At 43.0% G+C, this 25,362-nt stretch overlaps 1 protein-coding gene across 2 annotated transcripts in view; it reads right to left on the bottom strand.

Moving 5' to 3' along the window:
- Positions 1-25,362, bottom strand: part of KDM5A (lysine demethylase 5A) — a 331,505-nt gene that overhangs the window by 278,157 nt on the left and 27,986 nt on the right. Inside the window, exon 5 of one of the 2 annotated variants that reach the window (XM_029599940.1) lies at positions 13,558-13,692. The exons of the other annotated variant lie outside the window; for it this stretch is intronic. Within the exon in view, the coding sequence (XP_029455800.1) occupies positions 13,558-13,692 (135 nt within the window). The remainder of the gene's footprint in view (positions 1-13,557; positions 13,693-25,362) is intronic. 2 annotated transcript variants of the gene reach the window in all.

The raw sequence follows: 25,362 nt of genomic DNA, 5'->3' as shown, positions 1-25,362 counted from the left end.
CAGTGTCCTCTAGATACCTCACAATATGCCACTTGACATCCAAGGGCCGCAACAGATGAGACTCTTCTACATCTCTCTCCCTGACCAGACTAGTTCAACTGAAACTCAGAGACCACTTTTGGTAAAAAAAAGAAATCGCTCCTGACCAGACCAGGCCTGCAACTCGGAAACCCTTCACGCAGAATAATTTGCCACAAGGAACACTATTGTCAAGGTCAGAACCTGCAAGGGCAGAGTACATAGTGGACGAAACGTAGGGCCTACCAAAAATACCAAAACCAAATTGAGACTCCATAGGAGCACTGGAAATGTGGTCTGTTTCAGAAAATGAGCCAACAAGGATCCACCATTGACCAAAACCCTGAAACAGGTGAGAGCAGTTACTTGTACCCTTAAGGAATAAAGGGTCAAGCCTTTAGTCATGCAATCCTGCAAAAAAATCCAAAATGAACAGTATTTTGACCGAACAAGGAAAAGTACCGCGATCCTCACCCCAGGCCTCAAACACTCTTCAAATCCACACATAGGCCAAGGAAGAGGAGAACTTTCTAGCTTTTAGCAAGGCGGAGATCACTGCCACAGAGGTGCAATAGGTTCCTGTGCACTGGAAGTTAAAGAGGCAAATCCACTAAGAGCCTCCACAGATCTGCATACCATGGTCTCCTAGGCCAACCTGGAGCAACCAAGAGCACCATCCAATCTTTGGCATTCGATCCTTCGAATCAATCTGCCCAACCTGGGCCATGGAGGAAAGGCATACAGCAACTTGTCTTTTAACTACTCCTGCACTAGGGCATCGATCCCCAATGACCTCAGATCTCTTCTGCGGCTAAAGAATCTCAAAACTTATGCAGTGCGCAAAATCGAGACCCCCCAGCAATCCCAAATCAGCTGAGACAGCTCACCTGACAATGCCCACTCTCCTGGTCCAGATTCTCCCTGCTGAGAAAATCTGCTCCTACATTGTCTTAGTCTGCGATGTGCGAGGCTGAGATCCTCTGGAGATGCACTTCTGCCCATTCAATAAGATGATCTATTTCATACGACATTCGCTGGTTCTTGGTACCTGCCTGCCGACTGATTTAAGCCATAGTCATTGCATTGTCCGACATTATGTGGACTGAGTGACCCTGCAGCCTGTCGCCAAATTGTAAACATGCCAACCGGACTGCCCTGGCCTCCAGGCGATCAATGTTCCAGAGAGACCCTCTGCACTCCAGCGCCGTCAGCTCCTGAAAGTGAGCTCCCCAACCAAGGAGACTCACATCCGTTATCAGGACTAGCCAGTCCGGAGAGAACAGCGAAACTCCCTTCTGTAGGTGATCTGCCTGCAGCCACCACTGCAGGTGGAAGAAGACCTCCATCAGCAGGTGGAGTCGAATCAAATAGTCCTAAGACTGTGGATTCCACCAAGACAACAGGGAGCACTGAAGAGGATGCATATGCACCCTTGCTCATGGCACCACTTCCAGGGTCGCCACCATTAAGCCAAGGACCTGCAGGTAAAACCATACGGTCGGGCACAGAGTGTTCAACTGAGAGTTGAGCTAGCAACTTCTCAATTCGAGCTTCTGGCAGGAACACCTTGGCCTGCTTCGTGTCTAACTGAACCCCCAGATATTCTAGTGACTGAGTAGGCTGAAGACTGCTCTTAGCTAGGTTCTCCACCTGGCTAAGCTCCTGCAACAGGAAAAATTACCTTGCGAATCACCAGGCAGCTCTCTTCCAGCGAATTGGTGCGAATTAGCCAGTTATCCAAAAACAGATGTACTAGGAGTCCATCCTCTCTCAACTCTGCTGCAGCTACCACCATTACCTTGGAATAGATTCTGGGAGCAGTGGCCAGACCAAGGGCCACACCCGAAACTGAAAGTGGCGTCCCAGAACTGCGAACCACAGGAAGTGTTGATGTTTTAGTCGGATGTGAATGTGGAGATATGCCCCTGACAGATCCTTAAAAAGGTAAGAAATTTCCCCGACTGCACAGCCAATATCATCAAGCGCAATGTCTTCATGCAAAAATGCTTCACTCACAGGTGATGAGTGATGCCTTTGAGGTCCAGGATGGGATGAAAAGAGTCCTCCTCCTTTGGCATAACTCAATAATGGAAAATCGCCTCATATTTTCATGAGACGTGGACACTGGGACGACAACCCTCATACTGAGGAGCATAGCCAAAGAAGTTTCCACTGCTCTTTTTTTTTTTTTTTTATTGTGGCTAGTGGCAGGAGACACCATGAACATGTTCAGTTGAACATTGTGAAACCACAGTGCATATTCTTCTTTTCACCTCAAGAACCCACTGATCTGATGTGATTTTGACCCACCTCTGATAAGAGAGAGATACGTCCCCCTATCTACTGTTCCCAGAGGTGGGTCGGCAAACCTTTATTGGGAAGCTCGGGAGGTTCCACTATCCGAGCCTGCACCTCTTCTAGGTTGTCTGGGACAAAAGGACTGAGACCCACCAGAGTCGGGTCCTCTACATGGTCGAAAACGCTTGGATCCTCTAGAATGACCTCTCATGTGAAAGGAGTACTGCACCTGCTTCTCATCCTTTGGCAAACGGGGAACCAGAGATTTGCACCACTTACTGGCCAGTTTCTCCAATTCACAACCAAACAAAAGCGAGCCGTTAAGGGGCAACAAGGTGAGGTTAGCCTTGGAGGTCACATCAGCCAACCAATTTCTCAACCATAACTGATGCCTGGACATTATATCGAAGCCACCCCTCTGGCTGAAGTGTGGACCAAATCACAGCCCACCTCTACCCAAGGCGGGCAGCAGTTGGTTCCACAACTGCCCTGGAGTTTACCCCAGAGTCATCAACCTCCTGGGAGAGGAGCAAACAAGAGTGAGCCACCAAGGAATAACAAGAAGTGATCTGCAAGGTAATTGCCATGGCTTCAAATGCTCGCTTAAGGATAGTCTCAATCTTTTTAGCTTTAACATCCTTCAAGACCACTTCTTCCTCGGGAATAGTGATCTGCTTGGAAACCGCAAACACAAGTGCATTTCCTCCTTGGGAAAAACATAAGCGCTCTCAAAATCTGCCCCCTTTGAAAATAGCCTCTGAGGCACCACACTCAAGACCAATTAATTCTTGATGGCTTCCATCACAGGGAAGAAACAAGAGGCTTTACGCAAGGAAACCAAAATGGGATTTCTCTTTGGATCAGACACTGAATCTGCCCCAGGAACTCCAAGCAATTTTCAAGGTCTGGGAAATCAGAGCTGGCAGTTCATCTCTATGAAAGAACCACAACATAGTTCCATACAGTTCTAATCCAGGGGAATTTCACCATCCTCAAGAGAGGCAGGATCAGCATCATCATCTATGCCATTTGGATCTCCATCCAGAGGACAAGCTGGTGCTCCAGGAATACTCTGGCACCCAACAAAAAAATCCAGGCAAGGTTTTCTCCCTGCACCTCTGCTCTAGGAGCATGGGACAGGGTAGAGGACTGCACCTGAAGAAAGGAATGCAACATCTATAAAAAGTGATCCATGTAGGAAAGAGCAACCAAGATTATAGCTACACAATGCAAGGTTCCACATTGGGAGTCACCACCCAAGAAATGCATCTAGGCGTCAAAGTGAATAATATGTTGAAATCCTCTGCTCAGTGTGTGGCTGCGGCCAAGAAAGCAAATAAAATACTAGGAATAAGTAGGAAAGGAATGGAGAATAAAAAGAAGAATATCATAACACCTCTGTATCGCTCCATAGTGTAACCGCACCTTAAGTATTGTGGTTACCGCATCTCACAAAAGATATAGCGGAATTAGAAAAGGTACAGAGAAGGGAGACAAAAACGATAAAAAGGATGGAATGATTTCCTTCTGAAGGTAGGGGTCTTCAGTTTGGAGAACAGATGGCTGAGAAGAGATATGATAGAGGTCTGTAAAATAATAATGTGGGGTGGAACAAGTAAACACGAATCAGTCGTTTACTCTTTCAAAAAGTAAAAGACTAAAAGGACATTCAATGAAGTTACTATGTAATACATTTAAGACAATTAGGAGAAAATATTTCTTTACTCAAGGAATAATTAAAACTCTGGAATTCGTTGTCAGAGGAAGTGGTGAAAGCTGTTAGTGTAGTTGAATACAGCATCCAATAATTAAAACCTCAAAAATGTTTATAAATGTTCCAAAACACCAATATAATATTTCAAAAAAGCAGACATCAAATAACATCCAATAATGAAATTAATAAGGTTTTTAAAAAAATCTCCCTACATGGAATTTTTTGATTTCCAGCCACCCTATAATTGTCATACATTGGGAAGGAGGCGGGCCACACAAACTGTATCCTCTCTCTCTCTCACAAACACACACAGGTCCTCTCTTCCCCCCTATCACACACACATACATGCATACAAGTTCTCCCTCTCCCCCACAAACACACAGGCTTTCTCCTCCACATACACACAGAAAGACAACCTCTCTCCCCTCCAAACATTGACGAGGTTGAGTTTTTATGAGCTTTCAGCATAGTAGCCACTACAGTTTACAAGTACTCTCTGCTTTGCGTCCGGGCCCTTTCAAGGGCCAGGCTGTAAGACAAAATGAAGATAGATCCTCCGTTGGTACTGAACCTTGACAGAGCAATCCCTGGTCTCTGGGAAATTGCAGGGGCATCACTGCTAACAGCCTTATTAGGTTCACATACCACAGTGTCATTGGCCAATCCGGGGCTACCAGCATCACCTTTGAGGGATGACATTCTACCCTCCATCATATTGCCTATCAATGACTAAAGTAAAAATACATAGCAAAATCTACTCTTGAGCCAAGGTTTGAACAAGGCATCTAGCCCCCTGGATCCTGCTTCTTTCCCTTGACTGAAGAACTAGTCTGTCTTGGTGTTGGCTTCAGTCACCATTAAGTCCATCCATAGTAGCTTCAATTATTCCTATCATCTGGCATGCCTCTCAGCTGAGCTCTCATTCACCTGGATCCAGTTGGTTCCTGCTTGGAAAATCTGCTTGCACATTTTTCCTTCTACAATATAGGACACCAACAACTGGATTAGGTACTTCTTTGCTAAATAATTATCTCACTCACTTCCTCTGCAAACCTGGAGCTGTGTGCGCCTCCCTGCTTGTTCACATATGCTACCTCCATGGCGCTGTCCAACAGGAGTCAGACTGCTTTCTCCTGTAACCTTGGCAGGAAGGCCTTAAGTGCCAAGTTTAGAGAAGTGCCCTCAACTCTAACCTATTTATTGGCCATAGAGCTTCCTCTTCTGATCACGTTCTCTGACCCATTTGACCTTGGCAATGTGCTCCCTACTGGACCATAATGGCATCAGTTATTAGCATGACAAAGTCAGGTGGATATGTCTACCCCCTTTAAGAGGTTGCTAGGTTCCAGTCACCAGTTCAAGCTTTCTCATCACCCAGGGAACCTGTAGACGATGATCGTACATCTGGGACGCTGGCAACCAACAGATTAGTAGTGACTGCTGCAACAGACACATATGTGCTCTGGCCCATGGGACTAAGTGTAATGCAGCAGTCATTAATCCCAGTACCTGAAGGTTAATTCAATACCCTGCATACTTCTTTGGCATGAAAATGTCTTCACTTGTTTTACTATTTTGAAGATTCTTTTGGGTGACAAGTACACACCACTTCCCTTGTAATGAAGTGTGCACCTAAGACTTCTAGTGACTGGGAAGATTTCAGGCTGCTTTTTACATAGTTCACTAACCAACCCAGTCTTTCTAGGAGCTGATCACCATGGCCAAGCCTGCTGGCTCTCCTGGGCAGATTGTGCTTTGATGAGTTAATTGTCCAAGTATGGATGAACTGTTATCCACTGCATGTGTAGAGCTGCCACCACAGCACCATTATTTTGGGGAGAGACCTCAGTACCATCAAAAATCCAAAGGGCAAGGCTTGAAACTGAAATGGCTGGCCTAAAACACAAAAATAAAGGAAACCTTGAAATAAATGTTTCATGGGAATCTGAAGATAGTTTGGCCCTGTGGAAATACACTCAGATGCATGCCCCCTTAAGATCATCTCAAGTACCCACCGGTCCATTGTAATCTGGGCCCACTCCATGTAATACTGGGCTAGGCGCCCGCCTAGTGGTATTACCAACAGAGGGACCTGGCTAATATCATTGTGGAGGGTGACCACTATCTGCAGCTGCAGGCAGATCTGACCTTGACCTCTTGGCCCCACAAAGGGACTGAGATTTACCTCTTGATGTGTATGCTGCTGTCATGCCTGATGCTTTACCCTTGCTTTGGTATTTGAACTGCTGTCTTTTAAAGCCATAGGCACTCTGTGCTTTCTATCCTCTGGGAGTCTTTGGGGCTTGGTTGCACAGAAGACCTTTACTAATTTCTCCAACGTCTTCTCTGACTAGGAGTCCCCCCTCTAAAGGTGTTTCTACGGACATGACTTGGAGGCTACATCCACCTCCCAATTACGGAGTCAAAGAAACCTCATGGTTGCCACCCTAAAGGTGACTGACCTGAAGGTTAATCTAACCAGATCGTAAAAGGTGTCCACCAAAACGTTTGTTGCTGATTCCAGATGTGTGGCTTCTTGATTCTCGGGCAATTGCTGAACCCAGCATAAAGCTGCACATGCCATGTGGCCTCCATATATGAAGGTCTGGATTGCCATGGCCCTCATGGAGAAGAACTGTTTTAGGACCATTTATCTTCCTATTCTAAAGGTTTCTTAGCATTGTACCTCCCTCTACCAGGATGGTAGTACTACAGGCCACTGCCAAAACCTTCAGGACTTGCCACAGCCTGTTCTTTTCTTTCACAGGGAGGGGGTATAATTTATCCATTATCCTGCCTTCTCTGAGAGGAGTCTCATTCTGTCAGAATCATTTGTCTTAGAGCCTCATGGCAAAGGGAAGGACCTAGATGGCCTCCTTATTCCTTGAAGGATGGGGATCCCCATCCATCGAGTCTTCTGCCTTGGATCATTAAATTTTCAAAGCTACCTGCACACTGGAAATAAGGGCTGCAAGTTCCTCTTTCTGGGACAACCTATCGAGAAATCCGCCTCTTTCAATAAATATTCCCCTTCCCCGTTGGAGATCAGGGGTGCACTGGACCCTAAGGCATCCACTAACCACTCTTCCCCACTTGAATTTGACAAAACAGTCAAGGCAGGAGAGGATTTCCATCCCAACATCTCTCACAGGCACTTAAGCCTTCTGTTTTTATCTTCTACAGCACCCTAGTTCCAGCATTTTGAATCCCCCAGGGAATCTGCTCTCTAACTGCACAAAAGGCATGGTGTATTACCAGTACAAAGCCTGGTGAAAAACACATATTATAGGCCTCTGCTAGGCACCTAATGAGATCTAAGGTGATACTTTGTACTAGGTCTCCTATTATAAGCCTTGGGTTCCCTTCCCTTGAAGAGAGCATCAGCCCCATTTGCCCCGGAGGCAATGTTTCCTCCTTCCCTATAGCCAGGGGTGGAACATTCGATACCAGTCCTATTCCTTCTCACCGACCTTCTTCTGCAAAGGGCATAGTTCACACTACTTCTGAAGGGTCAAGCCCTGGACCATTATCATAGGTGAAAAAGAAGGAGCCAGCTTCATTAAGTTAAGTTCTAGCAGTGTTATTGCACGCTGAATATCAGCTACTACATCAGAGAAGCTAACACATTACTTCCTCATTTATTTAATTTTTTTTTTTTTAAACTGCAGCAGTCCCATGGCCCTGTGCTCAATCTGCTACTGTCATGGAGTGCGAGTCCTTAGGCTGAGGCATGGTTGGTATTACCCAGATTGCGAAAATGGCTGGGCCCACGTCAACAGCAGGCAGGCCCGCTGCAGCTGGGATAAAGTGGCTTCACTTATACCAGTCTCTTCCCCCATAGGTTGAACCCTTGGGTTCAGAGGCTGGCAGGACTTGAGCAAATTTCCACAGCAGAACAACGCTCCACAGATCAGGTAGGCAGTGGTCAGAAAGGAGTGGTAGCCAGGCAATAGGTCGAAGCAGGCGGAGGTCAGGCATCATCAGTGTCCAGGCAATAGGTCGAGGCAGTCAGAAACAGGATTCAAGTCTAGGTCAGGTCAGATGGCAGTCCAAGCAGGATCTGAATCATAACAGAGGTCAAAGCACAAGGAAATAGTCTGAGGAGGCAAGAAGAAAAAGTGGACAAGGAAGGATTGGAAGAAAGGCATGGACTAGAAACAAGGCAGGAAGGAGAGCAAGGCAAGAGCAGAGCAATACTGGAAAGAGGAAGGAACGCGGGAGGAACTGGAGCAAGGCAGGACTGGAGAGCAACAAACACCAGCAAGAATGCAGGAGAATCTGTTGCTGAGCTGCCAGACTGCTGTAAGAGTGCATTTAAAATACCCTAGCACGATGACATCATTGGTGTGCACCACGGAGTCTGTTCTCGCCATAGGATCTTTAATAAAGATGCGTGCACACCTCACGGAGGAGCAGGGCAGAAACTCAGACAGCATTCGAATGTTTTCAGAGGTGCCTCATTCTGGCCTGGAGTCCGGGATAAGAGATAGCCAGCTGCAGTAGGCATGCCATGGTCGGCCAAATGTTACAGCTGTGCAGCTAAATGCAGCCCTCATTTCTCCTCCCACTCCTGGCCCCCAGAAAACTCATCACCTCTCTGGGGAGACTGCAAATGCTGGATACTGGCAGCCACCTGGCCTGCATGCCATGACCACATTCCTGTCTTGGGCGCATGGCTTCTCTCTTCTTGACCTGCTCCATTTGCTGTGTTTTGTTTGTTTGGTTTTTTTTTAAGAGGCTTCCAATAAGAGCACCCAGGAGAAGAGGGGCAGAAAAAGAGAGAGACAGAGAGAGAGAGGTGGAAGGTGGGGGAGAGTGACCACAAGCCAATAAGCATCTTATCTACTTTTCTTTTCAATAGGCCTACGTCCTTCTAGGATCCCCTAATCTCTAGAAAGTGAAGGGTCCTGCTAGGAGGGAGCAGGGATTGAGTGCCCCTTCTAGGAAGACCCCTTATTGAGGCAATTACACTGAGGAAATCAACCCTAAGAGATTGTTGCCACAGGAGCTCAATGGTCTCTATAAGATGCATTAAACAGAACGCACAATTTTACCAGTGGTTGTGCGCATATTTTGCGTATGTAAACCTAACTGCAGATGTAGCAAGGAGTTTTACATGCGCAGAATGTGCATCTAAAACCGTGACCTTCTTAGCACCCTCGCATGGCAATCCAATGCAAATGAGGGCATTAAGCATTACCTGCCAATGCAGAGAGATGTGCTGGCAACTTTTCTCCTGGTCAGAGATAATGTAAAGTTCCACAGCACTGCTGTGCTGGCACGTATGGGGACTGGCCCGTACAAAAAGGCTGCTGCTGCTGCACCACTTCCATTCCTGTTGCAAGGGCCTCCCCGCTTCAGGCAGCCTTTGCCTAAGCACAACTTTTTCAACTGCTCAAAACAGGACCTTCTCCCGCCCACCCACTTTATTAAACCCTCTGCATTCAGGGTTGTTTGTTTTTTTTTCTTTACACGGTGCAAACTCACCCACACATTGCCACTGCCAAAGCCAGCTATTCATTTCAAGGGTGTGCTGAATGCACATTTTAACTAGGCATGTGCATGTTTAAATTCCCGATGCATTAGCATAGCATTAACTTACTGCATCAGGAATTCAAAACAATAAAAGTAGCTTGTACATGAGGAAACTGTAAGCTGAATTTCAGTGCACAATTTGAATGCACAGCTTTATGCATTAGCTTGTCTGGGAGCATGATGAATCGGAGTACCCTTGTCCACAGCTGCAGGAGACAAACAACTGGCAGGGGCTACGACCACTCCTCTTTTATGACCAGAAGTGAGATCATAAAAAGGGTGTGCCCTTTGTCTATGACAGCTGAGAAACAGGGGGGAAATCCCAAGAGTAGTGAATAGGTCTAGTATGCGAAAAGGAAACTGCAAAATATTCCCTCACTGAAATTTTGGACGGAAGGAAATTTTGGAATGCTGCCATGTTCCCCACATCTCATGCAAATTGTATATTCCATTCACTTACTATTTTAGAACACAGTCTGGTTAATTAAGACTTGCCTCACAAATTTGCTACATCATTTTTTTAAAGGCGTAAACAAACATGTGGATAAAGGTGAGCCAGTCGATATAGTGTATCTGGATTTTCAGAAAGCATTTGACAAAGTCCTTCATGAGAAACTTCTTAGGAAATTAAAAAATCATGGAATAGGTGGCAGTATCCTTTGTGGATTGCCAGCTGGTTAAAAAATAGAAAACAGAGAGTAGGGCTAAATGGTAAATTTTCCCAATGGAAAAAGGTGAATAGTGGAGTATCCCAGGGATCTGTTCTGGGACAGATGCTTTTTAATATATTTATAAATGACCTGGAAATGGGAACAAGTGAGGTGATTAAATTTGTCAATGACACACAATTATTCAAAGTTGTCAAATCACAAGAGGATTGTGAGAAATTGCAAGAGGACATTGCAAAACTGGGAGACTGGGCAAACAAATGGCAAATTAAATTTAAATGTAGACAAGTGCAAAGTGATGCACTTAAGAGTAATCCAAATTATAGCTATAAAACACAAGGTTCCTCATTAGGAGTCACCACTTAGGAAAAAGATCTGTGTGTCATCGATGAAAATACATCGAAATCTTCTGCTCAGTGTGCAGCAGCAACCAAGAAAGAAGATAGAATGCTAGGGATTATTAGGAAAGGAAAGGAGAATAAAACAGAGAATATCATAATGCCTCTGTATTGCTCCATGGTGCAACCTCATCTTGAGTACTGTGTTCAATTCTGGTCACCACATCTCGAAAAAGATATAGCAGAATTAGAAAAGGTACAGAAAGGGTGACCAAAATGATAAAGGGGATGGAACAATTCCCCTGTGAAGAAAGACGAAAGAGGTTAGGACTCTTCAGCTTGGAAAAGAAACAGCTGAGGGGAGATATGATAGAGGTCAGTAAAATAATGAGTGGAACGGAACAAATAAACATTCATCTTTTTTACCCTTTCGAAAAGTACAAAGACCAGGAGACACAATTAAGTTACTGGGTAATACATTTAAAATTAATATGAGAAAATATTTTTTTATTCATCGCATTATTACGCTCTGGAACTCATTGCCAGAGGATGTGGTGAAAGCTATTAGTGTAGAAATGTTTAAAAAAGGTTTGGACAAGTTCCAGGAAGAAAAGTCCATTAACAATTATTAAGGAAGAGTTGTAGAAATCCACTGCTTATTCTTAAAATAAGTAGCTTGGAATCTGTCCACCCTTTGGAATCCTGCCAAGTACTTGTAACTTGGCTTGGCCACTGTTGGAGACAGGATACTGGACTTGATGGACCCTTGGTCTGACCCAGTATGGCAAGCCTTATGTAATATATTTCTCATACTGTAATATTCTGAATAAGGAGTTTATAGACACAGAATAAGTATTCACATTTAATGCATATTAACAATGTTTTGAAAACACACACGTCCAGACGGCCTGGAGAGCAGATGGTGGCAGACGTGGCTTTGGCCCCCAAGAAAGGCATCAAGGTCTAGGAGGAGACAGAGTCAGATAAGAAGGAGAAGAGAACAGAGAGAGAGAGTGTGGGGGGGGGGGGGGGGGGGGGGAGGGGGAAAACTGTGAGAAAGAGAAAGCAAGCAAGCAAGGGCTGCAGTAGGGAGAGGCTGGATGAGAAATAAAAAGAAGGGAATGTAGCAGGGTGGGGTGGGGTGGAGCTGATGTGCGCTTCACCAGGGAAGAAATGTACTCGCCACCCTGCCCCCCTTCTCCTCACTAGAAAACAAAATTTATGGGATGGGAAGGACGCAGGCACATATACATGGCAAGTTTCTTTTATCCCTGGTGCATAAATCCTAGAAGATTTTTTAAATCCCTAGATATTAAACTTGCTGCTGATATTAAACCGTTGTGACGGTCCCCACCAAACGACGGTATAGAAAAGACTTAAAATAAAAAAATAAAATAAATTTATGAATTAACAATTTTCTCATGTGGCATAGGTTCAGACTGGCCCAAATTGTCTACTGATATCCCTAGGGGTTCAAAGCAATTATAGGGAAGCAATATAAAGATTTCAAAATTAATGAATTAACAGTAACATTTCTAAACAACTCTGGGCAAGCATTAAGGCTTTCAAAATACTTCACAATTAGGTTCTTTATTTTTCCTAGGAATTCATCAGGGTTTATTATGACAAGAACAAAACTGGAGAAAATCAATTGGAAAAAAAGGGACTCATTTTTCAGAGTAAATACTGGAGTTTATTTTGGTGGACAGAAGCCAGAACAAAACAATATTAAGCAGATTCTCCCACCCATCTATTCAGTAGAATCCCCATCTCTACTCCCATCCCCTGACAAACATGTCCCTCTCTCTTTTTCCACACCCTTGCCGAGAATATCCCTCCCCCCCCCCCAAACCTGCACTGCAACAACATTTATCCTTACTGGTGTGGTGGCTCTAGGCTTTTCCTCTCTCCTTCAGCAGCCTGCTTACTGATGCTCCTGTGCTCTGCAGCACTGCACTTCTGCAATTGTGTAGGGCCAGGGAGCCTGACAGAAGTGCTTCTGGTGGACAGGGCCTGCTTCAAATGTATTCGCAGCACCAGCCAGCAGGCACTGTGATTGCTTAGGGGCTGAGGAGCTGGGACTTGACATAGCATGGGTAGCACTAGAGGGCAAGTGCTTTCATTGGTGTGGGGGTGGGACTTGAAACACAGCAGGTGCTTTGGTCTACACTGGCTTCCAGCAGTGACTGGAGGCCTTGAAGCCTCTACAGCTCTGGAGCCTCTACAGCTCTGGAGCAGCTTTTTAATCAGCTTAAAATTAGGGTGAATATCCATTTAAATCAACTGTCACCTTAGGAGAAATCGAGGAATTTATGGATGAATATTGGTTTAAACTGAAAACGAAAGACCCTATTCATAATAAACCAAGGAGTACAGCAGACCTTCAAGTCTTCCAGAGGCCTTGAAACACCTAAAAAATTTAGAAACAAGCAAAATCTCAGTATGAGTACTGTTTCCTTTAACCTAAATTTAACCCCTCAAAGTACCCTCACATCCCACTGCTTTTCCTGCCCCTACAGAGCAGGTTGCCTGGCTTTAAATGTCCTCTCAACTGCAGAGACTTGATATTACTAGTCCGGCAGTGAGGAATCTGTTCCAATTTTACCATAATCCCTCTGAAAGCAAAACTATCTTCCTTTAAGTTTAATAGAAAGGATGATTTTACTATGCCACTATTATTTTGTGGGCTTGAATAAAGGAATGTCAAAGTGAAGTAATTGGGCTCTCTACGCTTTAAGAGGAATACTCCCGGGAAAAAAACCCCAGCAGATACCTTCAAATGTCTGAAACCAAAGATGGGTTTGTATTTCTTTTCAGAGTTATATTTAAACTAGGAAACGGCAAGGATACTATAAAGCTGTGAAAATCCTAGTGGCACCTAACAGTCCCAGGATCCCAGAATTGCCAAAATAGCTGTAGCATAACTGCACTGGTGAAACAATTCCAATTGTCGGGCCGCTGCATCCTGGATACACAATGTGCGTACCTCTGACTTGACACGCCTGGTTCTTTTCAGCGGGATGTTCATTCGCATGCCCTGATCTGGGGAAGCACGGATGTCAGTGCAGGGCTCGTTCACCTCCACTTTTTCATCAAGTTTCAAGCTTGGCTTTTGTATACCCTAAAGGACCAGAGCACAGAAGGATATCAGGCTCACTGATGAAGGGCCTGGCTATCCAAGCCACAGCTACAGCATCATGCCTTTTACTAAAATTATATGGCTTCTGATCCATTCTCCCTGCACCGCTAAAGGAATCCCTCAAGCTCTAAAATGCTAGTGCATGAATAAGATGAGAGCTAAACCCAGACCAACATTCCCAAGCAGGAATTTTGGGTGGTCTGAAATACAAAAAGATAAGCTGGGCTACGCTATTGACTCACAGGAACATGCATTCAACAAACATGCACTTTAATCTACTTTAGTCACGCAAGGCTTTGTGCACACACCATAAATACAAAAGTGATTTTTATTTTATTTATTTATTTATTTTTAATTTTTTATATACCGAAGTTCTTGTAGGGACTACAAATCACTCCGGTTTACATAGAACAAAGAACTGCTCAACAGAGAGCGGAGCTTTACATGGAACTGTAGAACATATGGAACAGTATAACTGTTAGACAATTTAACATAATGATAACTTAAAATAATAGTTTAACTGGTAATAAATAAATAAATTATATTATTTAATATAAGCAGTATAACTATTTAACGTAGAAATAAATATTAAATTTATTTATTAAATATTAAATTGTCAAAGTCAATAAATTGGTTTTCCACCAGCAGAAATAAAAAAGCATCTGCCCCAATTAAGTGGACTGTAATAAAAAGTTTCCTTTCCCTATCCCTGAAAATGGAGTGGTTGACCAAAACAGAATTGTTACAACTTCTAATATTGTTATTATTTTTTGCAGAACATTAATCTTCTCCCATAGGAGTTTATACTCCTATTATTAAACCCAACTGCAGACTAACAAGAGTATAAATTACTTACCTCTGCAGATATTTTTGTGGATTGACACCGATAGGTCATGTGCCATCCCAAGAACCTTCCCAAACTTAGAATAGCAGAACTTGGCACTAGGTTTTAAACCAACTGCCTGCTATTCACACCAAAGAGCAATTTCTTTTCAACTTAAGTGAAGCTAGGCCTAATGTGCACAACTCCCAAAGGAAAGGCAGGACAGCTGTGTGAATTCAGGAAAAACACTACTATTGGAGGTAAATATTTTCAATGGACTTGCACTGCTCTGGGGATTAGCACTCAAACGTTTTCTAATAATAAGGCAACCCATCTCAAAAGACCTCCCTCTGAAATAAAATAGAGCTCATGCGGAAAAGCGAGTTGTGTGCGCTGTAATATTACAGATTTCATAAAAATACAATGGCGTTAACTATGGTAAAATAGTGATGTACTCTCAAATAAGTGCGTAACTTGAAAGAAGAGATTCTCCTGAATAAAGCTTAGCACAGGAAAGGAAACAATTGTTGAAAATGAAACATATGGCTATGTTTCAGCAGTCATGCAAGTTCACAGAAGATGGGATGTTTCGGCAAATTCCAATTTACACAAAGTGTACCGGTTGAGGTTTAAGATCAGACCATCTCAGAAAATAACTGGAGAGCTGGTAGTAAAACCTCCCTCAGTGTAACATACTTAAGAGTTATCGGGGCCTTAGAAACAAGACAAGGAAAAAAAAAAACAGGGGCCAAACCCAAAATGGAATAGGCCAGGGTAACACTAAATATCAAGAAATGCACATGCAAATTCCTTAAATAGCTACTGAAACAGGGCACAAATCAACATAAGCCACATGGCTCATCAATATCTGATCCTGGAATCAAAACAAAATACCTAGGCAAGAAAAGGGACCACAAATCAACACAAAGTAAATAAGAAAAAGCAATACAAACAAACACCATAATTCAAATGAATTATAGGTTGGAGTTTCAGACACCCCCCCATACACACCAAAAGCATTCTGAAAACATGACTTTCGCATTTAAGCTGCAGCATGTCAAGGCCCTGAATGTGCAGAAAGGAAAACAAACATATTACGCTGCAGAAGGAAACCAAAACCTCTTAGTTGTGCTGAAGGCTAAGAGTCACAAATCAGCCCTCAAGGAATAAGAACTCCCTACATGTTCAAAGCATGAAAGCAACCAAAACAATAGAATGGAGAGAAGTAGGCCTGCATTTACAGTAACACATCCCAAAATGGCAAAGATGAAGCTTGTGAAGAAAACATCGTGAGCAATAAGTGAAATCCTGAAATGCTCAAATTCATCATGAAAACAGAGAATGGCTTCTTAGACCTTATCGTTGTTAAAACAGGCTATTAAGGCATTTTGTAAACGCAGAGTTTGCAGGAAATTCATAGCCTACATACCCAGGTCAAAGTATACATGGGTCAAAATTTTAGTATCAAGAGCCAGTAATCAGCAGAATATAGCAAGAATGATGACCAGATCTGTTACATCACAGAGGTAAATTCAAAGCAGAGCTTCAATAAAATACTGCTATGCTAGGGCTCTCAAGATATCAAAGCACTCTCACAGCACATTAGACTGGAGGTCAGAAGTGAGAGAAAACTGAAAAGAGTAAAATTTCTCTCACCATGTCCTGAGTGCCTTCACATGGTGATCTCATTGTGTAACATCTGTACTAAATCACAGCAAAATGAACACTACTAAAGTATCTCAGGAAAGAAGAATGCATACTGGCTGCACAACACCCAGGATAAAAAATGGTGCCCACCCTTGGCTTCAGTAATAGGGCTAATGATGGTGCAGACCCTTCAAGCAAAGATAATAACCTTGGTACAGCAATAGGCCATGGTGATCTTGATCATGGACCAGTTGTAGCAGTTGACAAGACCATGGAATTTAATGAACAAAATTGAGGAAACGATATATAGTTATGTGCTCCTCTCCCCCGAGGACACAAAAGAGCTAATATATTGTTATTTTTATGCCACAACTCAAGATGGTTTACAAAGAGAGCACACCAAAACCTGGAAGAAAAGATGCAAAATGTAACTGACACAGTAGACCGGTCTGAAAGATCTTAAACAGATGTAAGAACAAGAAAACTTATCCATATATATCAAGTAATTTCTAAGAATCAGTGTACAGCGAGATTGTACATTCCAAGAGCTGAACACGATATAGGCCCTATAGAAATAGATTATTTATATAGAACTGCTATTACAGGCCTCAAATATGCCTGCCGGCATCAACAGACCCACATACTTAAAAAGTGCTGAAGTACAAAAGCAAACAGCCAAACTGGTCTCCATCCTTAAGGCTGAATAATCATTTCGTTAAGTGAAAGGAATGAGTGAGAATGATGGTAAAGAAGCATAGCAAAACAAGAAGAAAATAAACTTTTTAAAGAATCTGACTAGCAAACAAGGAAAATCAACTGGCAAAAACATAAACAGAGCAGGAAATACAGAATTGCTTCAGAAACGCACTTGGATCAAAACCTGACACAGGAATGGCTAAGGAAAGGTGAGCTTAAACCTGAAGATGAGAGCTATATGCAGCACAGGATAGTGTTGTACGGAAAAGATGGATCACAGCCAATATAGAAAACAAACACCAAAAAAGCCCCAGTAAAATAAATACAGATTCTGTAAAACAGAACTAGAAGCAGTAACACACCTCATCAATGTATGTCAAGTGTTATACAACTTGTTGCTGAATATCATATGTACCTGTATACATAAAAGCTTAATAAGGTGAAATGGCTCAACCACTGGAAATTGTGTAAACACTAGAACATCACTGGAACCACAACCAAGAGTGAATTGTAGATGATGAAGAAGTTATCACCCGGAACATTCTTATTCCAAAAGATAAGCTTGATGCAAGAAAAGCATTGCTCAAAGAAGTGTCAGAATCAAGCGACTATTCTGTGGCAAAAGAGAAGATCCTCAAGTACCAAATGATGCAATGAGAGACCAAGAAAATGTGGGAGGAAGATACAGAAATTCTTCCCATCATACTGCGTCCCATTGGCTTGATTAAAAAAACTTCCAGGTGCAACCAGATATGCTACCTGTGCATATAATACCCCATGAATGCCAGATGAACGCTACTAAAGCACATATAGTTTTTCTTTAAAAATCAATTTCGTGAGCAGACGCCTTCATGTGCTTTAGTAGCGTTGAAACCATACGGTGCATTGGAAGACAAATCCTCCTGAGGTCCCTGAAGCAGGCAGATCACTGCCGAAACATGGCCGATGTCGGGCAGGCAGTTCCAACCATATAGAAGTGACAGGACTCCGTTCGGGAGCAAGGAAACGGATAAGTACCAACAGAAAAGCAAAATCACTCAGGGAGGGTCGGGATATCCACCAGGGAGAGGATATTAACAAAGCACATGAAAGAAAAAATAAAAAATAAGAAAAATAAGAAAGTATTTGAAGAATATAACACGGAAGCTACTCATTGAGACAATCACAAAGTGATTGTCTCAATGAGTAGATGCAGCTTAGATGCAGCTACCGCACATCCCACACACTGGGGAGTTCCCTTAATGGTTGGTTGTAAAAAACAATATAAAAGGTATAACAAGCCTCACAATAATAAGAATAATAAGATAAAATCACATCAAATCAAAGTTGTTCTGTGAAAGTACCACAACCGAAATACAGAGGGGAATAGGTTAAAAAATAAAAAAAGCAATTAATGTTCAAAAGGAAGATATCTTTAATAAATACCTGCTCAAAGAGAAAGGTTTTTAAAAGTTTCTAAAAAGCTTTCAGGCAGACTACTGATCTCACCCCATCTGATAGGCTATTCCAAAAATCTGGGCCTGCAACTGAAAATGCCAATTTTCGAATTTCAGATAGATGAACTTGCTTAATGGAAGGTACCTCTAGCAAAGGTCTCTGTGAAGAGCACAAGGATCTCGATGGGCAATAAGGCTTCAGCATCATTGAAATCCATAGTGTTGCTATGCAAGTTCTTAGCCTGTAGACCAAGCAGGCCATCTTAAATTTAGTTCTGGAAGCAATAGGTAACGAATGTAAGGTAACCAAGATCGGAGTTATATGCTATCTAATTGGGCAGCTAAATATGAGATGGGCAGCAGATTCTGTAAGAACTGCAGAGACTGGATAGCACAGACAGTGAGACCTAAAAACAAACTGTTACAGTAATCGATCAGTGGTGTCAGTAAAGCCTGGACTACTAAGCGAAAGTTAGTAGGTTGGCAAAGGACTTTCACTAGTCACAGTAATCATAGCTTATAAAAATCCAGATTTAACTACTGCTTTAATTTGAGGAATGAATGACAATTTTGAGTAAAACACGACTTCTAGGCTTCTTGCTTAGTCATAAATTTTCATCTTGTTGTCATCAATCGGCATTGATAATGGAGTGGGAACCAAAGAACGACGCTGTATTATCTTGGTCTTTGATAAATTCAAAGCTAGTTTATTTGAAATTAGCCAAGAATTAATTGTGGCCATAATGGCGGAAATCCTGGTTTGCATTTCCAACCAAGTCCCATTCACTGGTATATAAACCTGGATATCATCTGCATAGATTCAAAAACCCTCACAGAGGTCAGCCAAAATCAAAGGATGAACCTGAGGGACTCCTGAAAGCATTAGAAACCATTTAGACCAAATTTCATTAATACCGGCCTGTTTTCTCTCACTGATGTAAGATCCAAACCAGTCTAAAACACAGCCAGTAATACAGAGATCTTGCAGGCGACCCAAAAGAACCTGGTGGTCGACAGAATCAAAAGAGCCGACAGATCCAACATAAAAATGTAGTTCTGTCCCTGATCAAAGCCACGTTTGATTGAGTCAAAAAAACCAGCAGGATCTCTGTGCTTAAGGATTTTCTGAAGCCATAATTAAACGGAGTCAATACCATGTGTTCCTCCACAAACTCCTCTAGTTGGGTCAAAACTACAGCCTCAAGAATCTTTGTCAAAAACAGCAACGAAGAAACAGGACTATAATTTGAAAGATCAGTCTGGTCAAGGACAGACTTTTTAAGAACAGGTTGGACAGCAGCTGATTTAAGAGAGATAGGGACATAACCTTCCAACAGGAAAAAGTTAATCAGATGGCTAATTGATGGGGCATTGCTCTCTCTAGCCTCTTTTAGGGCACTCACCTTGCAGGGCAATTAGCTGCATTCATAGCCATTATGGTATTAGACACCTCCCTGATAAGAGGATGGCTCAAATGAGTCCCATTTAGCTATCATCTTTTTATGGCTCCTCGCATCAGGGACAGTAGCACTAGCAAGTGTTGCTGAAATTTTAGCTAGCTTTAAAGCTAAAAATTGCATAAATGCGTTCTCCTCAATCGTTTGAGCAGCTATATTGTGCTGTTCATGAGATCGATATCCAGTAGATGTTAGATTCTTGACCATACTAAACGGAAGCTTCATGTTATTTCCTGCATCTCAGATCAGTGATGTAAAGTAATGCTTTTTTGCTTCCTCAGTCTGATTCTCATACTGATTCAAAAAGTATTTGAATGCACTTAAATTGCTCTCAGATCTATTCATCTGCCATTTCCTTTCATACTGTCTCAATTGATGCCTCATGGATCTGAGTTCCTGTGAGAGCCAGCCCTGTGTTGTTGTATATTTATACTTACTAACATGAACTGGAGCAATCTTGTCTAGAATATTCAAAGTTTTATTCTATGTAGCTAAAGTTGATTCACTGTCAGAACATGAGGTCAGGTCAAAATCGATCTCTAAAGTGGACTTAAAAGCCTCCGTTGTCAATCATTCCTTGTCTCAGAACTACATTATCATGCTCCTTACCTGTATCTGCTGTTCTAGCTAAACCTACAAAAAGTGATCTGACCAAGGTACAGATTCAGCAGACCAAGAATAATTCTGAGTTGTGACCAAAGAAGAATTAATAAAAACCAAGTCAAGAATATTCCCACCAGAATGTGTAGGGCCTGTTGATATTTGGGACCAGCTTAAACTTTCTATGATGTCTAAGAAGGAGACATGTAGGAGATAAAGGATACTTATTGGCATGTAAGTTAAAGTCACCTAATAAAAAGGTAATGTTCAGGTCAGCAATTGTTTTCAAGAATTGCTCAAAAATAGGCGAGCAATTATGCTCCATAACACCCAGCAAACACTAACAGCAGATGACAAAAACATCTCATATTGTGTATCAAAAGTCAAGTTTTCATGGGTAAAATCCCAGCATGACTTAAACACAGCGAGTAGCCCACCCCGCCACTTCTTCATGCGTGGTTGTGACACAGCAGTATAATTTGGAGGACATATCTGATTAATGATCACAGCATCTGAATCTAATAGCCATGACAGTGATACAGAGCATGCTGGTGAACCAGTTAACAATAAGTCATGTAGCAAGGCAGATTTTTTTCTAACCGATTGAGCATTAAAATCAGGTAGATACAGATCGATTTGGATTCGACATTAAGAAAGAGCTACAAGATCGCGATCTGGGTTAGACAAGATGGCTGCCGAAAGTGCTTAGTTTGGTATACTGTTTGAAGATCACCATATCTCCCATGGCCAGTCAGAACTGGAATTGTGTAACATACCTCATTTGCAGATGATGGTAAAATCGAGTCCGTAGTAGAGACAAGAGAAACAATCGCAGGCACTCATCACACACGAAGGAGTGCACAAATTGTACTGAGATGTACCTTAACCAAAGAGGTGTTGACGCCTAATGATGAGAGAAAGAAAGCATACTGAAGAAGGTCTCTTGGACCACAAGGGGTCCAAATGATTGGTCTCATAGCATGCAGAGAACCTCTTCACTTGACACTGTAGGACTTCCTGGTAAGAACATAAGAACATGCCATACTGGGTCAGACCAAGGGTCCATCAAGCCCAGCATCCTGTCTCCAACAGTGGCCAATCCAGCCCATAAGAACCTGGCAAGTTCCCAAAAACTAAGTTACTGTTACTGTTGCTAGTAATAGCAGTGGCTATTTTCTAAGTCAACTTAATTAATAGCAGGTAATGGATTTCTCCTCCAATAACTTTTCCAATCCTTTTTAAAATACAGCTACACTAACTGCACTAACCACATCGAGATTAGAATGTCCTCCATGTCCCTTGGAAGGAGCAAGAAAGATAATACTTGCACTCAACAGCCACGCTGTGAGTGCCAAGGATGGAAGATGCAGGTAGCAGAGTTTCCCATTTTTCTGGTTGAAGAAAGCCAGAAATAAACCAGTGGATTGGAGACTGAACTGACAGATGGAAGAGGAAAGGGTATCACACCTTATGTGGCCAAGCCAATAAAGGAGAATGACCCTTGCCATATACTGAAGAATCTTCCAGACAAGTCCTGGTGATGAGAGGATTTGTAGAGTATATATAGAGCAAACCAACGCTCTAGGTTAGCACGAAAGCATTAGGACCTGATCTGTAGCTGCTCAGTCTCAGAGAATAAAAGCAACTTACCTTCCAGTTGTCCTCCGATGTAAACAGGTTGATCACCAGGGATCCCAATAGAGAGCAGGTCACCTACAACCTACTAATCTAGGGATCACTCATGGGGTTGGAGAATTCTGCTGGGCCGATCCACAAGTGTATTCTGAATGTGTGGAAGATAGGTCACCTGAAGGTATGGAATTGAGATGATAGGCCCATGACCATATCTGCTGAGGGCATACGAGCCTGTGCTTTCTTGTTTGCTTATATAAAACATGGCCGCCCGATTGCCATTTAGATCAAGAATCTCAGGCAGGAGGCTCTAAACACATATCAGATGGCCCCACAGTTCGAGCAAGTTAATTTGCAGATGACTTTCCACTCAGGACAAGATCCCTTGGGTCCACGAAAGACTGATGTGTGCCCCTTACCCTCTAGTGGAGGCGTTGGTGGATAGCACCATTTGATGCCCTGGGACATGCATAGAAGTCCTATCATCAGAATCTCCAGGTTCATTCACCACTGAAGAGAGGCTCGCATCTTGGGAGTCACAGATACCTGATGAGATAACAGTTGAAGAAATTGATCCATTGCTGCTAAAAGGTCCACTAGAGGTTCCACATGTGAAGGCACGTCAGAGGAAGCACATGGACTGCTACCACCATATAGCCCAGCTAGACAAGGACCAATCTTGCGGATATACGATCCTGCCTCAAAAGGGACTTGAGAGACCCATTACAGTCCTGGTACTCTCGACAGGCAGAAAGGCTTGGAATCAATCCAGACTCCTCTAAACTGGGTAATCTGGATCAGAATTAAGTTGGACTTTGAAAAATTGATAGTGAATCCCAGTGACTGCATTAGCAGAATCATCATGCAGAGTGATTCCAGATCACCCAATAGGAAAGGATCTATCACTAACCAATCATCCAACTAGGGGAACAAACAAACTCCCTGCTTCCATAGCTGCATGGCTAGAACCATCAGATACTTTGTGCTGCCACTCTTACACAGAGTCTTTGGGGCATTACCCAAGAGAAACTTCAGGAGATCTTTCATTTCCAGGTGTGATTCTGAAGTGCCCAGGCAGACATCCTATTACAACTGGGTCAATTCGAAGCACTGTGGTCAGGGCACAGGCAGCAATAACGTACACTTAGGCTGATGCAATACGGACACGCTAAAAACATGCATCCAAACTGGGCACGTTTTGGGGTTTTTTTTACGCATGCACAATCACATCTCCTGGGCACAAGATTCAATAAGCAAATGAGCAGCTGCGCTAAAAAAAAAAAAAAAAAAAGGACGCACTAGGGATAAATTGTGCATCCCTAGCGTATCCATGGCATCCGGCGCCAAGGAGACGTGGCTATATGTGGGTTAGGAAAACAGATGCTCAATTTACGAGCATCTGTTTTAGCCTGCGGCAGCTAATTTACCAGTATAATATGCACACACAATAATCACGACCTGGAGCATGTATATTGTGGGTATATATTGTGCGCGCCCCCCCCCCCAATATTTTATTTTTTTTTTTTTTTTTACATCAAGACTTTTTTGCATGGTGCTGCTTTCTGTGGTTCTTCCTACTTAGTATCACCATGATACTAAGCAGGAGGAACCACAGAAAGGTACTTTATTTTTAAGTGGAGCCCTTGAAATATGGGAAGACTTTATGCCTGCTACAGGGCAGGTGTAAAATTTAATGAGTTAAAAAGTGCACCTCGGGCGCGCGGGGATTTTTTGCATCATGAGGTAATAGCTAATAGCCTCAGCTACATGAAATTTACATGTGATGAGTGCTGTTAGCTAGATGCGAGTTCGGATGCTCATTTTGGAAGCACTGATCTCCTTATTACATCCAAAACACATGTCCAAACGTTTGTTAACCTGTGCACTGGGCTGGGTGCACTTTATTGCATCGACCCCAGTGTGGGTGTTCATGATGGACATACAGTACCCATACCCACAAGCCTTGAACCCGCTGTGGGTTTCTTTGCCTTCGGATTCTCCATACTAAAAACTTTTCAGTACTTTAAAAAAAAAAAAAAAAGTTTGAGAAGCTGTCAAAGCAGTGATGAAGAAATAAAATTCCAAAAATTGGTAAAAATTGAAACACAGGAGAAAATTAAGAATGTGGGAATATGTCCATCATGTAACTCAGACAAAAAAACTGAGGAGCTCACAAAGCAGTGACCGCAATACCACACATGCTCCAAAAGACTTCAGAACTTTGACAGCAGTGTCCTTGTCAATCAGATTACATCACCTACACCTACTAGTTATGGCCAATTTAATCTTGCTTCTTGACAGGAAATTCATTTTCCAACTGATAAAAGCAAGTTTGCTTACCGTAAACGGTGTTTCCGTAGATAGCAGGATGAATTAGCCATGCTGTATGGGAACTGTCCATCAGGGCCCAGGAAGGCGGAGCTTTGTAGCAGAGTGTAGATCTTTGATCCTCTGCGGCTGCGCGTGGGTTCCCGCGCAGTATCAACGGTTCTCCTCAGTCTGTATTTAAGCTAGAGCGTATCGCGGACATGTCGACTGCCAGGGAGGCGGGTGGGTCAGCATGGCTAATTCATCCTGCTATCTACGGAAACACCGTTTACGGTAAGCAAACTTGCTTTTTCCCGTCGATAGCAGGGCTGAATTAGCCATGCTGTATGGGAGTCCCAAGCCTCCTTACACGCTGTTATCTTCCGGTAGCGTGAGTTGTTGTGGCAGTCGTAGATCACTTAGCGACTGTGTGTAAAATTGTGTGACCCAGAATTGCATCTCCCGCCGATTGTTTATCTATGCAGTAGTGAGATGTGAAGGTGTGCAGTGAAGACCAAGTGGCTGCTTTGCATATATCTACTGGCTGAACGTTGCGGAGATGTGCTACCGATGTCGCCACGGCTCTCAATTGGTGAGCCTTGGGTTGTGCAAGTAGCGGAGCTCCTTTTTTGGAATAGCAAAACTTGATGCATTGTACTATCCAGCTGGCTATGGTACGTTTAGCTACTGCTAAGCCTGGAGCATTTGGATTAAATGACACAAACAGTTGTGATGTCCTGTTCGGGGAGTGTGTTCTCCTTTTATAGTATGCCAATGCTCTTTTACAATCTAAGGTGTGTAACAAGCGTTCCCTGTCGTTAGCGTGTGGTTTGGGAAAAAATATCGGCAAATCTATAGTTTGATTGAGATGGAATGTGGAAATAACTTTTGGTAGGAACGAAGGGTGAGTTCGCAGGACAACTTTGTCGTGATGAAATTGTAAATACGGTTCATAGTGTACCAGTGCTTGTAGTTCACTGACCCGTCGTGCTGACGTTATGGCTACCAAAAACACTACCTTCCAGGTGAGAAACTTCAGGTGTGCCGATTCCAA

This window comes from Rhinatrema bivittatum, chromosome 4, assembly GCF_901001135.1.
Source record: "Rhinatrema bivittatum chromosome 4, aRhiBiv1.1, whole genome shotgun sequence".
NCBI classification, from domain to species: Eukaryota; Metazoa; Chordata; class Amphibia; order Gymnophiona; family Rhinatrematidae; genus Rhinatrema; species Rhinatrema bivittatum.
The sequence above is the reverse complement of the archived record's forward strand: the minus strand, read 5'-3'. Positions and strand labels throughout refer to the sequence as shown.